The 15,495-nt window shown below is 49.7% G+C and overlaps 2 protein-coding genes across 3 annotated transcripts in view; one reads left to right on the top strand and one right to left on the bottom strand.

Annotated features, from left to right (window-relative positions):
* The window catches only part of LOC144510252 (zona pellucida-binding protein 2-like), a 33,787-nt gene extending 20,959 nt beyond the window's left edge, over positions 1-12,828 (bottom strand). Inside the window, exon 1 of the mRNA XM_078239745.1 lies at positions 12,750-12,828. Within this exon, the coding sequence (XP_078095871.1) occupies positions 12,750-12,828 (79 nt within the window). The remainder of the gene's footprint in view (positions 1-12,749) is intronic.
* The window catches only part of nol9 (nucleolar protein 9), a 35,229-nt gene continuing 28,509 nt past the window's right edge, over positions 8,776-15,495 (top strand). The window contains exon 1 of one of the 2 annotated variants that reach the window (XM_078238833.1): positions 8,776-8,911. The gene's annotated coding sequence lies outside the window, so the exon portion shown is untranslated. Of the gene's footprint in view, positions 9,108-15,495 lie in introns of both variants that reach the window. The other variant, XM_078238834.1, reaches the window with a different exon arrangement.

The following is a 15,495-nucleotide window of genomic DNA, read 5'->3' on the forward strand; positions in this document are numbered from 1 at the left end:
AAACTGTCAGAATCCTGTTTTCTAAAAGGCGGGTCAAGCTTCCTGACAATGTTGGGAGGTATTCTTGCAGGCATTAGCATGCTCATTAAAAGGCCACCTCACCAGAATTCGGTTCCCCCGCCAAAATAAGTTCCCCACCAGTGGGAAATTAAAACATTTATTTTTTATAACTATAAAAAAGTCGAGTGCACCTGGAGAACGTCACTTCGTCAAGAACTTGAGGTCACCAGATAATGCTTTCTCCTTCTTCGGAACACTTAAAACTTCACTCCCATCTGGTGCCGGTAGCACACACTACGTGAAGACAGGGTGGAGCAGAGGCTTGACTTGGTGGCGAAGAGGAGGGAGGCTGTCTTGGTTTCCCTTTAAATAGAAGGCCTTTGAGCCCATGAGGTAACGGTGGGGACGGTGAGTTCCTGCCTGCCCCAGTTATGAGATTCATCGTGAGACTGATCTATAAGTAATCAGCTGAACAGTACAAGACCAGGCATGTTCACCTACCTCGGACATCCTTCCTATATCTCCCACCATGGAAAACATCACAAAAACCCAACATATAATTTTAGGTTGCAAATTACATAACCAGGCTTCACCTGGTTTATTAAACTTTCATTCTGTTACTGAGGAGCTACAAATCTCCATGTTGTCTCAATATGTACCTTTCTGCAAGTTTAGAGAACCACACTAGCTGAAGGGGAGGGCCTACATACTTTCTGCAGGTCCAAGTACATGTAGTGGGCTGAAGTTAGTGCTTATACATTTGGTGTGGCCACAATTTTGATGCAGAAGCAGCTAAACAGCACATTAGGTATTTGTAATCCATGAACCCTATAGTTATGCCCCCTTGTAATAGCTCCATCCACCCGAGGAAATAGTCTTTGAACATTCACTCGTCTATCCCCTTCATCATTTTATAAACCTCTATTAAGTCTCCCCTCAACCTCCTCCGCTCCAGAGAGAACAGCCCGAGCTCCCTCAACCTTTCCTCATAAGACCTACCCTCCAAACCACACAGCATCCTGGTAAATCTCCTTTGCACTCTTTCCAGTGCTTCCACATCCTTCTTATAGTGAGGTGATCAGAACTGCACACAATATTCCAAATGTGGTCTCACCAAGGTCCTGTACAGTTGCAGCATAACTCCACGGCTCTTAAACTCCAACCCCCTGTCAATAAAAGCTAACACACTATAGGCCTTCACAGCTCTATCCACTTGAGTGGCAACTTTCAGAGATCTGTGGATATGGACCCCAAGATCTCTCTGTTCCTCCACAGTCTTCAGAACCCTACCTTTGACCCTGTAATCCACATTTAAATTTGTCCTACCAAAATGAATCACCTCAGACTCCATCTGCCATTTTTCAGCCCAGCTTTGCATCCTATCTATGTCTCTTTGCAGCCTACAACAGCCCTCCACCTCATCCACTACTCCACCAATCTTGGTGTCATCAGCAAATTTACTGATCCACCCTTCAGCCCCCTCTTCTAAGTCATTAATAAAAATCACAAATAGCAGAGGACCAAGCACTGATGCCTGTGGCACTCCGCTAGCAACCTGCCTCCAGTCCGAAAATTTTCCATCCACCACCACCTTCTGTCTTCGATCAGATAGCCAGTTACCTATCCAATCGGCCAACTTTCCCTCTATCCCACGCCTCCTTACTTTCATCATAAGCTGACCATGGGGGACCTTATCAAACGCCTTACTAAAATCCATGTATATGACATCAACTGCCCTACCTTCATCAACACACTTAGTTACCTCCTCAAAAAATTCTATCAAATTTGTGAGGCAGACTTGCCCTTCACGAATCTGTGCTGACTATCCCCGATTAATCCGCATCTTTCTAAATGGTCGTAAATCCCAACCCTAAGGACCCTTTCCATCAACTTACCAACCACCGAAGTAAGACTAACCGGTCTATAATTACCAGGGTCATTTCTATTCCCTTTCTTAAACAGAGGAACAACATTCGCCACTCTCCAGTCCTCTGGCACCATCCCCGTGGACAGTGAGGACCCAAAGATCGAAGCCAAAGGCTCTGCAATCTCATCCCTTGCCTCCCAAAGAATCCTAGGATATATTTCATCAGGCCCGGGGGACTTATCGACCTTCAGTTTATTCAAAACTGCTAGTACATCCTCCCTCCGAACATCTACTTCCTCCAGCCTATTAGCCTGTAACACCTTCTCTTCCTCAAAAACATGGCGCCTCTCCTTGGTGAACACTGAAGAAAAATATTCATTCATCACCTCTCCTATCTCTACTGACTCCATACACAAGTTCCCACTACTGTCCTTGACGGGCCCTAACCTCACCCTGGTCATTCTTTTATTCCTCACATAAGAGTAAAAAGCCTTGGGGTTTTCCTTGATCTGACCCGCCAAGGACTTCTCATGCCCCCTCCTAGCTCTCCTAAGCCCCTTTTTCAGCTCATTCTTTGCTAACTTGTAACCCTCAATCGAGCCATCTGAACCTTGTTTCCTCATCCCTACATAAACTTCCCTCTTCCTTTTTACAAGACATTCCACCTCTTTTGTGAACCATGGTTCCCTCACTCGGCCATTTCCTCCCTGCCTGACAGGGACATACCTATCAAGGACACACAGTATTTGTTCCTTGAAAAAGTTCCACTTTTCATTAGTGACTTTTCCTGACAGTTTCTGTTCCCATCTTAAGCCCCCTAATTCTTGCCTAATCGCATCATAATTACCTCTCCCCCAATTATAAACCTTGCCCTGCCGTGCGGCCCTATCTCTCTCCATTGCAATAACAAAAGACACCGAATTGTGGTCACTATCTCCAAAGTGCTCTCCCACAACCAAATCTAACACTTGGCCCGGTTCATTTCCCAGTACCAAATCCAATGTGGCCCACCTCTTGTCGGCCTATCCACATATTGTGTCAGGAAACTCTCCTGCACACACTGCACAAAAACTGCCCCATCCGAACTATTTGACCTACAAAGGTTCCAATCAATATTTGGAAAGTTAAAGTCCCCCATGACAACTACCCTGTGACCCCCACACCTATCCGTAATATGCTTAGCAATTTCTTCCTCCACATCTCTATTATTATCTGGGGGCCTATAGTAAACTCCTAACAACGTGACCGCTCCTTTCCTATTTCTAACTTCAGCCCATATTATCTCAGTATGCAGATCCCCCTCGAAGTGCCTTTCCGCAGCCATTAAACTATCCTTGATTAACAATGCTACTCCTCCACCTCTTTTACCAGCTTCCCTACACTTACTGAAACATCTATACCCCGGAACGTCCAACAACCATTCCTGTCCTTGTTCTACCCATGTCTCCGTAATGGCCACAACATCGTAGTCCCAAGTACCAATCCACGCCCCAAGTTCATCTACCTTGATCCGGATGCTCCTTGCATTGAAGTAGACACACTTCAACCCACCTTCCTGTCTACTGGTACCCACCCTTGACCTTTATACCTTCCCCAATACCTCACTACCCTCAACACTGACTTCCGGACTACAACTCCTTTTCCCACCCCCCTGACAAATTAGTTTGAACCCCCCCCTGACAAATTAGTTTAAACCCCCCTGAAGAGCCGTATCAAATTTCCCTCCCAGGATATTGGTGCCCCTCTGGTTCAGGTGCACCCCGTCCTGTTTGTACAGGTCCCACCTTCCCCAGAATGTGTTCCAATTATCCACATAGCTGAAACCCTCCCTCCTACACCATCCCTGCAACCACATATTTAACTGCACTCTCTCCCTGTTCCTCAACTCGTTATCATGTGGCACCGGCAACGTACCAGAGATGACCACATGTTTTGTCTTGGCTCTCAGCTTCCAGCCCAGCTCCCTAAATTCCTGTTTTAAATCCCGTCCCTTCTCTTACCTATGTTGTTGGTACCAATGTGTACCACGACTTGTGACTGTTCCCCCTCCCCCTTAAGAATCTGGAAAACACGGTCCGAGATGTCACGGACCCTGGCATCCGGGGGTAGGCAACATACCATCCGTGAGTCTCTTTTGCTGCCACAGAACCTCCTATCTATCCCTCTAACTAACGAGTCCCCAATAACTATTGCCCTCCCGCTCTCCTCCTTACCCTCCCGAGCCACAGGGACGGACTCAGTGCTGGAGATCTGCTCACTGCGGCTCACCACTGGTATGTCGTCCCCCTCAACTGCATCCAAAACGGAATACTTGTTGCTAAGGGGAACGACCACAGGGGATCCCTGCACCGACTGCTTCCTCCCAGCCCCTCTCACTGTCACCCATCTATTTTCCTTTCCTGGAGTAACTATATCCATGAAGTTTCTGTCTATGACCACCTCTGCCTCCCTAATGATCCTAAGTTCATCCAACTCCAGCTCCAATTCTCTAACATGGTTTTGGAGGAGCTGCAGATGGGTGCACTTCCCACAGGTGTAATCAGCAGGGACACTGACGGCGTCCCTCACCTCAAACATACTGCAAGAGGAACATTGCACTGCCTTCACACCCATCCCCTCTAGATACCTTGCCAATACAACTGGCAGATAGAGTTGCTCCAATGGAACAATGAGCTATTTTCCCCCCCTTTTCCTCAGAATCCACACGGACTGAATTTAAGATTTGTAATTGAAGAGACAACAAAGCGAATTAAACTTACCCCGCCTCACCCTTTCTGCCTAAGCCCTTAGAGCCAAAGCCCTTACAGCTCTCACTCTGCTCCCTGCTTACTCCGCTGCCCGCTCAAAAGTGCGGCCTGCGTTTAAATCCACCAAAAACCTTCCCAGGCCTCTCCTGGGCCTACTTCCGGTTTCGGGAAAAACTCCGATTTTAAACACAAAAATCACTGAAAAATAAATAAATAAATCAAGTGTAGAGACAACTCTCTTACCCTCAGCCTGCTCCTGTGGAACAATGAGGCTGAAACCTCCAAGGTAAGACCTTTTTAAACCCACAAAATACCTTCCCTGGTCTCTCCTGGGCCTACTTCTGGTTTCGGAAAAAACCTCCGATTTTAAACACAAAAATCACTGAAATCATCCTTCTAAACTCCAATGAGTACAGACCCAGAGTCCTCAACCGTTCCACATATGACAAGCTCTTCATTCCAGGGACCATTCTTGTGAACCTCCTCTGGAGCCTTTCCAAGGCCAGCACATCCTTCCTTAGATATGGGGCCCAAAACTGCTCACAATACTCCAAATGAGGTCTGACCAGAGCCTTATACAGCCTCAGAAGTACATCCCTGCTCTTGTATTCTAGTCCTCTCGACATGAATGCTAACATTGCATTTGCCTTCCTAACTGCCAACGGAACCTGCACGTTAACCTTAAGAGAATCTTGAACAATGACTCCCAAGTCCTTTTGTGTTTCTGATTTCCTAAGCATTTTCCCATTTAAAAAATAGTCCTGTGGGGGAGCACTTCAGCAGTCACGAGCATTCAGTCTCTGATCTTCAGGTAAGCTTTCTCCAAGGCGGCCTTCACGACACACGACAACGCAGAGTCGCTGAGCAGAAACTGATAGCCAAGTTCCGCACACATGAGGACGGCCTAAACCGGGATCTTGGGTTCATGTCACACTATCGGTAACCCCCACAGCTTGCCTCCTGGACTGGCAGAATCTCACTGGCTGACCTGTCTGGAGACAATACACATTTCTTTAACCTGTGCCTAATGCTCCCTCCACTCACATTGTCTGTATCTTTAAGACTTGATTAGCTGTAAAGATTCGCATTCTAATCAGTATTCTGTAAATTGATTTTGTGTCTGTGTGCGCCTTGTTTGGGAGCAGATTTCCACTCCATCTGACGAAGGAGCAGGGCTCCGAAAGCTAATGGCATTTGCTACCAAATAAACCTGTTGGACTTTAACCTGGTGTTGTTAAAACTCTTAATGAGCAGCAAATACAGAATGCTAAAATGAAAGCAGGACAAATAAATTGTGGTTTCACTTGAAAGAGTGTTTGGGACCTTGAATGGGTTGAGGTAAAATGGCAGGTGTTGTATTTACTGTGCTTATAGGGAAAGGGAGAGGTTTTGGGGGCTGACTTGAAGCGAAGACCAGGGTGTTAGAGGGAATGGTCCCTTAAGAAAGCTGAAAGGGAAAGTCGGGGAAGATGTGTTTGGTGGTGGCATCACGCTGGAGGTGGTAGGCATGTCAGAGGATGATCTGTTGAAAATGGAGGCTAGAGGGTTGAAGGTGAGGACAAGGGAAATCCTATAATGAATCTGTGAAGGAAGGGTCAAAGCAGAAGTGCATGAAATAATCGAACAGAGTGGAAGCTTTTGTCAGTAACGGCAAGCTTAAAATTATTGCATTGTTGTAAAAACTCAACTGATTCACTTGTGCTCTTTAGGGGAAGGAAAATTTTACCTTTACCCAGTAGGTAACTCCAGATGCACAGCAATGTGACAGACTCCTAAGTTTCCTCTGAAATGAAAACTATTCAGCTACATTAACACTGTTATGATGGACTGCAGTGGTTCATGAAAATAACATCATCATCTTCTTAAGAGTAAATAGGGATAGGCATTAAATGTTGGCCTTGTCAGTGATGCTCACATCTCACAAATTAATAAAAAGCTCTTATTTATATAGTTATGATACACAGGTACTATTTTCATACAGCATTAATTTTAGTGTAGTTATTTATTTTGATATTGCTATGTTAGCTATTTACAAGTTGAAGTATAAACTACTGAACATTAGAACAGGATTGGACTATTTAGGTTCTTGAGCTTTGTCACGATGGAGAAAGCCCCTGAAATTGTACGAGGAAATATTGGACTTTAAAAAAGACCCGAGTTGTATATTTTTAAAAATGGACACAAACAGGTGGCTGAGAATGGACTACTGCCAGGATTGGCTGCAGGGAACAATGGAACCTCTCTATATGCTTCCAGACAAGTTACTGGTAAAACCATCCAAGGACTGATAACCATCTCCAGTAAGGACAGAGGGACATAATGGCTCTCTCATCTCCAAGATCCTGTGTATAATGGCCCAGACAGGCTAGTACATTCCAGTTTTACTGACCAGTCAATGGACTGGCCAGTATTTAAAAACTCCGTGACCAGCCTGAACGAGTACGCCACTACAGTAACTGACTTCATTATTAAGTGTGTAGAAGACTGTGTGCCAAAGAAGCAAATCCATGTGTTCCCCAACCGGAAACTGCTTGCTGAAGTCCATATCTGAGGCATTCAAGTCAGGCGACACTGACCTATATAAGAAATGATGTGGAGATGCCAGCGTTGGACTGGGGTAAACACAGTAAGGAGTCTAACAACACGAGTGGCGTTTGCTACCAAATAAACCTGTTGGACTTTAACCTGGTGTTGTTAGACTCCTTACTATATAAGAAAGTCAGATATGATCTAAGAAGATCCATCAAAGATGCCAAAATTCGGTATCAGACCAAGCTAGCCACACCGACTGCCGCCGACTATGGCAAGGTCTGCAAGACATAACAGTCTACAAGATGAAGGCATATAGAATCGCCAATGCACCCCTCCCTGATGAGCTCAATGCATTCTACGTCCGTTTTGAGCAAGAGGTCAACAAAAACATGCCCTCCACCCTGGAAGCCCAACATGAACCTGCATCTGGGGTCACCATTGCAGATGTCAGAGCAGCCTTCTTGAAGGTCAACCCAGGAAAGCGATTGGCCCAGATGGGGTACCCGGAAGAGCACAGCCAACTCTGCAATGCAGCATTCCACCCAGACCCTATCCCCGTAACCCTACGTATTTACCCTGCTAATCCCCTCTAACCTACACATCTTGGGACACTAAGGACCAATTTAGCATGGTCAATCAAACTAACCTGCACATCTTTGGACTGGGAGAAAACAGGAGCACCTGGAGGAAAGCCACGCAGACACAGGGAGAACGTGCAACCTCCACACAGTCACCCAAGGCCAAGTCCCTGGTGCTTTGAGGCACCAGAGCAGGGGCCTTCGGATTACTCACCCAGTGACATTACCACTACGCCCCCATCTCCTTCCCTCTAACCTCTGTTCCCAATAATGGCTGGAATTCTTCAGCTGTTCATGCCCCGCCACCATTGCCAGAGAGGATGGAGAATTTGGTTCTCAGCCAAATCTCTGTTCACTGCAGTGAGGCGGGACAATTCTACTGGCATGATCAGTTGGAGAATCCCACCCAATAGCTTGAAGACTTAGTTCAAATCATGCTTTAATCTACTAAATTCTAGGAAATATAACCCTAATTTATTTAATCTCTCCAAGACCAATATATCCTTCCTAAGGTGTCCAGAACTACTCACAGTACTCCAGGTGTGCTTCAACCAGGGCTACCTGTCGCTGAACTTTGGCTTCTGGTATTCTAGTCCTCTAGATCATTAGCCAACTGCCAGACTTTATTTTTCACCAAATACAGAATATCTGGTAGTATATTTTAGGTCCAAAGTGATATCCTCATCGTTGCCTACATTGAAATCCATTTCGAGTTTTGCCTATTATTTAATTTGTTAGTATTTCTTAGTAACTTTATGCTTCCATCTACGCTAACAATATTACCCATCTTTGTGCCATGGGCAAATTTGGATATCCCATCATCTAAGACATTATTAAATACGGTGAGTTGTTGAAACCCCACACAGTTTCTGGCAGGGCACCCACTAGCTATATTCTGACAACCTGGCCATTATTCCAATTCTGTCTCTTGCCGCGCACGAAGCTAATTTCCTCCACGGGAACCAGATCTTAATCTCGATGTTAGTGGAAGTTTTGCTATTTGTGAGTTGCTGGCTCAATCGGTCCTCCTACCAGCAGAGGTAGCCAAACAGAAACAACTCCGGGAGTGGTGTCGATTGGCCAGTCCTACAACCATATCTGCCAGGGCCTGGAGTTGGAAACAGATTTTGTATGTTCCCTTTGCAGGCGGACAGCAGGAAGGAAGGTGGCGAGAGACGCAGAAACGGGTAACGCATGGGGGCTGGAGGCGGGGCTGACATGTGAGCGGGACAGGAAGCAGTACTGCTAAGGAATATCGCATCGGCGGAGAAAGATGGATAATATATGTGGAGTGCAGCAAGAAAAAGCGGGGTTTCGGATGGACTAACGACGGGTGGGGGAGCCACGCGTGGATGGGAGAGGGGTGGATGGGCAACGCAAGAGGTGAGAGAAGGTTGGACGATGTGAGGGTGGGTGCAGATGAGGAATGGGGTGAGAATGGGTACAGAAGAGTTGCGGGGTGAGGATGGGTGGGGGGGAGTTGCGAGCTGAGGATGGATGCAAGGGAGTCGCAGGGTTAGGATGGTGCGGGGGAGTCGCGGGGTGCGGGGGAGTCGCGGGGGAGTCGCAGGGTGAGGATGGGTGCAAGGGAGTCGCTGGGGGAGTCGTGGGGTGCGGGGGAGTCGCAGGGTGAGGATGGGTGCAGGGGAGTCGCAGGGTGAGGATGGGTGCAAGGGAGTCGCGGGGTGAGGATGGTGCGGGGGAGTCGCGGGGTGAAGATGGTGTGGGGGAGTCGCGGGGTGAGGATGGTGCGGGGGAGTCGCGGGGTGAGGATGGTGCGGGGGAGTCGCAGGGTGAGGATGGGTGCGGAGGAGTCGCGGGGTGAGGATGGGTGCGGAGGGGTCGTGGGGTGAGGATGGGTGCAAGGGAGTCGCGGGGTGAGGATGGGTGCAAGGGAGTCGCGGGGTGAGGATGGTGCGGGGGAGTCGCAGGGTGAGGATGGGTGCGGAGGGGTCGCGGGGTGAGAATGATGCGGGGGAATTGCGGGGTGAGGATGGGTGCAAGGGAGTTGCGGGGTGAGGATGGGTGCAAGGGAGTCGCGGGGTGAGGATGGTGCGGGGGAGTCGCAGGGTGAGGATGGGTGCGGAGGGGTCGCGGGGTGAGGATGATGCGGGGGAATTGCGGGGTGAGGATGGTGCGGGGGAGTCGCAGGGTGAGGATGGGTGCGGAGGAGTCGCGGGGTGAGGATGGGTGCGGAGGAGTCGCGGGGTGAGGATGGGTGCGGAGGGGTCGTGGGGTGAGGATGGGTGCGGAGGAGTCGCGGGGTGAGGATGGGTGCGGAGGGGTCGCGGGGTGAGGATGGGTGCGGAGGGGTCGCGGGGTGAGGATGGGTGCGGAGGGGTCGCGGGGTGAGGATGGGTGCGGAGGGGTCGCGGGGTGAGGATGGGTGTGGAGGGGTCGCGGGGTGAGGATGGGTGCGGAGGGGTCGCGGGGTGGAGGATGGTGCGGTGCGGGGTGAGGATGGGTGCGGGGGAATCGCGGGGTGAGGATGGTGCGGGGGAATCGCGGGGTGAGGATGGTGCGGAGGGGTCGCGGGGTGAGGATGGGTGCGGAGGGGTCGCGGGGTGGAGGATGGTGCGGCGCGGGGTGAGGATGGGTGCGGGGGAATCGCGGGGTGAGGATGGTGCGGAGGGGTCGCGGGGTGAGGATGGGTGCGGAGGGCTCGCGGGGTGGAGGATGGTGCGGCGCGGGGTGAGGATGGGTGCGGGGGAATCGTGGGGTGAGGATGGTGCGGAGGGGTCGCGGGGTGAGGCTGGGTGCGGAGGGGTCGCGGGCCGAGGCTGGGTGCGGAGGCGGCGCGGGCCGAGGCTGGGTGCGGGAGGCGGCGCGGGCCGAGGCTGGGTGCGGGAGGCGGCGCGGGCCGAGGCTGGGTGAGGGAGGCAGGACGGGCCGAGGCTGGGTGAGGGAGGCAGGACGGGCCGAGGCTGGGTGAGGGAGGCAGGACGGGCCGAGGCTGGGTGAGGGAGGCAGGACGGGCCGAGGCTGGGTGAGGGAGGCAGGACGGGCCGAGGCTGGGTGCGGGAGGCAGGACGGGCCGAGGCTGGGTGCGGGAGGCAGGACGGGCCGAGGCTGGGTGAGGGAGGCAGGACGGGCCGAGGCTGGGTGCGGGAGGCAGGACGGGCCGAGGCTGGGTGAGGGAGGCAGGACGGGCCGAGGCTGGGTGCGGGAGGCAGGACGGGCCGAGGCTGGGTGCGGGAGGCGGCGCGGGCTGAGGCTGGGTGCGGGAGGCGGCGCGGGCTGAGGCTGGGTGCGGGAAGCGGCGCGGGCCGAGGTTGGGTGCGGGAGGCAGGGTGGGCCGAGGCTGGGTGCGGGAGGCAGGGCGGGCCGAGGCTGGGTGCGGGAGGCGGCGCGGGGTGAGGTTGGGTGCGGGAGGTGGCGCGGGGTGAGGTTGGGTGCGGGAGGTGGCGCGGGGTGAGGTTGGGTGCGGGAGGCGGCGCGGGGTGAGGTTGGGTGCGGGAGGCGGCGCGGGGTGAGGTTGGGTGCAGGAGGCGCGCGGGCGGAGGCAGGATGTGGGAGTGCAGGGACATGCGAGCTGAGGATGAATGTGGGCATTACATGGGCTGAGGTTGAGAGCAGCTTGAGGCTTTGGGGGTGGGCATCATGCAGGTGGCGAGTAATTTTCCCCTTGAGTAGATGAGGAGAGGGCAGATGATGTGTGATTTGTGGGGCTTGGCAGCACAAGGGGTGAGGATGGGGACAGCGGTGTGGTGATGGGAGAGTGTAGTTGGGTCTCAGGAGGGGGTGCTACATAGCTTGAAGAGGCAGTGGGAGGGAGGTGCACAATATGGACGTGGGGAGAGGCTGCAGGATGCATGGAGTTGTGCATGGAAGGGGATTGGGATTCATGGGGGTTTGATTGGAACGGGTGCGGGATGCTTGGCGTGAGGAGTGTGTGGGGGGCACATGCGGTGGGAGGGACATTTGGAGGAGGGTGTGGCTGTGGCGGGCATCTGCATGGGAATTAAGGGGTTGGAACCCAGCAGGGTTGGGAGGTGGTGGGTTTTGCATTGGGTAGGGAAGGAGGGGATAGTGTTATGAGGTATAGGGAGGGAAGTGGGAAATTGGGAGCCACGCATGCGAGGGAGTGAGGAAGTTGGGATTGAGTGGGGTGAGGAATGCGGGGGTTAAGTGTTGGCAAATGGGAGAGCACATATTAACATGGTGTGATCAAGAGAGATTGAGCATTGCGGGCATGGGCTGAGAGCAGTTAATGCACGGGTGTGATGAGAGGGTGTAATGCATGAAAGACTAACATGGTCAGGTCAGAATGGGGAAACTTGAGTGGATTTTATGGGGCTATCGAAGAAGGAAAGTTACAGGGCTGTGGGAATATGGGAGGTAGTGGTGTGATTAGGCTCTTGTTTCAGTTGTACATGGGGTTCTGGGGTATTGGCAATTTGGAGAAAAGGAAGTAATTAGAATTTGTTGCAGTGCAGGTGTTGAAGGGAGTAATTCGGGTCACTGGAGATTTTGGGGTATTACAGACGGTTATTATGCTGCCGGGCATAATAAGGAATTGCAGAAATTCAGAATTGTTGTGGTGCAGTAGGAGGCCATTTGGCCCATCATGACTGCACATCCTCCAAATGCATGATTCATTTCGAGCCTTTCTCCTGCCTTCTTCCTTTTCAGATAGCGGCCTAATTCTCTCTTGAATGCTCCAATTGAACCTGCCTCTACAGCACACTCAGGCAGTGCATTCTAGACCTTAACCACCTGTGCCCTCTCATGAGGATGGGGTGTCAGAGGTGGGGCCAGCAGGGGAGAGCAAGGTCCGGTTGAGGGTGTGGGGCATACTGTGGGATGTAGTCAAGGGGTGACCCTGCAGGGGGAGGGTGCAGTCTGTGCCTTTACAATAGTTACCCAGAAGTTAGAAGAGGTTCTCCTTCTTGGAACATTTTCTGGGTAACTATTTATGTAAAACAGCCAGAACCACCTTAAATTTGCAAATTAAATCTAATTTTTGGATGTTTACCAGTGCAGAGGATGTTTGCACTTCTGGGCAATTGCTATGCAAACACTTACCTATGAAGTTCTGAGCGGGGTTCCCCAGCCAATCTCCAGAGTACCGCCCATATTCGACAGCATGGAGCTCAGAACCCATTGCCTCTGGCAAATAAAATCAAGGAAGCCCCAAAAATGTTCTGTTAATATATAAGAGCAAGAGGATAGCAAAGAAAAGGATAGGACAAGTCAGAAGAGGGCACAAGTTCATTGCCTGAGTGTGCTTTGGAGGCAGGTTCAATTGGAGCATTCAAGAGGGAATTATGTCGCTATCTGAAAAGGAAGAAGGCAGGAGAATGGCTCTAAATGAATCATGCATTCGCAGGGTGTGCAGTCACGATGGGCCAGGTTTACTTGTGTGTGGAGATGGAAGATGCAGGTGCAATTTTTAATGAAGACACAAGAAATAGGAGCAGGAGTATACCATGTGCCCAACAAGCCCACTCCGCCATTCATTGCAATCACGGCTGACCCTAGGCTTCAACTCCATTTTCCTACTTGTTCCACATATCCTTTGATTCCCTGAGAAACCAAAAATCTGTCTGTCCCAGCCTTAAATGTATTTGGTGATGATGCATCAGCAATCCTCGGGAATAGTGAATTCCAAAGGTTCACAATTCTTTGAGTGAAGTAATCTCCTTGTCTCAATCCTAACTGATTGGCTGCTTATCCGGAGACTGTGCTCCCGTGTTTTAGATTCCCTAACCAGCGAAAACAATTTAGTGTCTACCATATTGACCATGGCAAGGTGGCACAGTGGGTAGCACTGCTGCTTCACAGAACCAGGAACCCGGGTTCAATTCCAGCCTTGGCTGAGTGTGTGGAGTTTGCACATTCTCCCCATGTCTACATGAGATTCCTCAGAGTGCTCCAGTTTCCTTCCACAGTCCAAAGATGTGCGGGCTAGACTGATTGGCCATGCTAAATTTACCCTTAGTGTCAGGGGACCAGCAGGATAAATACATGGGGTTACAGTGATAGGGCCTGTGTGGAATTGTTGTCAGTGCAGGCTCGATGAGCCAAATGGTGGCTGCCTGCATTGTAGGGATTCTATGATATCAAACCCCTTCAGAATCTTGTACATTTCAATGAGATCACCTCTCTTTCTTCTAAACTCCAGAGAACATAGACTCTGTATACTCAGCCTCTTATCATGGGACAACCTACTCATCCCGAGGACCAATTTAGTGAACTTTCATTGTATAGCCTCCAATGCAAGTATATCCTTAAATGTGAAGACCATAACTATACACCATATTCTAGATATGGCCTCACCAATGCCCTGTACATTTGTAGCTAGTCTCCTTTACTCCTAGTAAGAAGTCTCACAACACCAGGTTAAAGTCCAACAGATTTATTTGGAATCACGAGCTTTCAAAGCGCTTCCTTTATTCCTGTAACCAAACCCCTTGCAATAAAGGCTAACATGCCGTTTGCCTGTACCTGCATGCTAACTTTCTGAGTTCCATGTATGAGCATGCCCAAATCTCTCTGAAAGATGCCAAACTTGTATATGTCGATGTTCAAAGAATATTTCACGTTTCTATTTTTATGACCAAAGTGAATAACTTCATATTTTCCCTCATTATACTCCATCTGACATCTTACTGACCACTCACTTAACTTGTCTCTACCTCTTTGCAGCCTCTGTGTCCTCCCCAAACTTTGTACCTGTCTTCATGAAAGAGGGGAATGAGGCAGATGTTGTAGAATGAGGAAAAGTGAGAAAAATTGGGTGGCATAAGCATAATGAGTGGGAAAATATTTAAGGGCTTTCGCATTTTGAAAGTTAATAATTCACCAGGTCTGGATAAAATCTATCCCATAGTACGAAGGGAGGAAATGGCAGACACTTCGGCCATTTTCCTGTCTTCTGTGTTGTCAGAGGATTGTTAACATTGCCTTAAATCAAGTAATTACGGACCACTCAGTTCAATAAAATTCTGAGGAACGGTATAAATTGTCAATTAACAAGTTATGTATTAATCAAGGGCACGCAACACAAATTAGTTAAAAAAAAGGTCATGTCTGACCAACTTGATTGATACATCTTCAAAATATTCAAGGAGAGTGGATGAGAGTAACATGCTCGATGTAATCTCCACGGATTTTAGCAAAGGTTTCTGGCAAGTATCCTGAATATCAGACAGGTATGAAAGTAAGCCAGTAGGATCCAAGGCAAAGTGACAAGTGGGATCCAAAATTGGCTCTTGGTTTTTAGTGAAGTAAGAGCCTATGCGATCCAAAATTGGCCAAGTGGCAGGAATCAAAGGGTAATAACGTTCAATTCTCAATTTTTTTACTGAAAGACTGTTTCCAGTGTGATTCGGCAGGGGTCAGTACTAGATCCCTTTTTTGGTGTATATCAAGGATTTAGACTTAAATGTAGTGGGCATGATAAAGAAATTTGCAAATGATACAAAATTGACTGGGAGATTGATAAGAAGTAAGACTTCAGGAAGATCTGAATAGACTGGTCAAGTGGGCAAAGAATTTCCAAAACGTTCAATCCATGGAAGTGGGAGTAAGGCATTTGGGGTGGACAAACAAGGCAAGAGGATACACAATAAAAATGGTAGAATACTGAGAATTACCGTCACAGTGCCAGGGACCTGGGTTCAACTCCAGCCTTGGGTAACTGCCTGTGTGGATTTTGCACGTTCTCCCATGTCTGTGTGGGTTTCCTCTGGGTGCTCCAGTTTCCTCCCACAATCCAAACATGTGCAGGTTGGGATGATTGGCCATGCTAAATTGCCCCTTAATGTCA

The sequence above is a fragment of the Mustelus asterias genome, chromosome 22, assembly GCF_964213995.1.
Source record: "Mustelus asterias chromosome 22, sMusAst1.hap1.1, whole genome shotgun sequence".
NCBI classification, from domain to species: domain Eukaryota; kingdom Metazoa; phylum Chordata; class Chondrichthyes; order Carcharhiniformes; family Triakidae; genus Mustelus; species Mustelus asterias.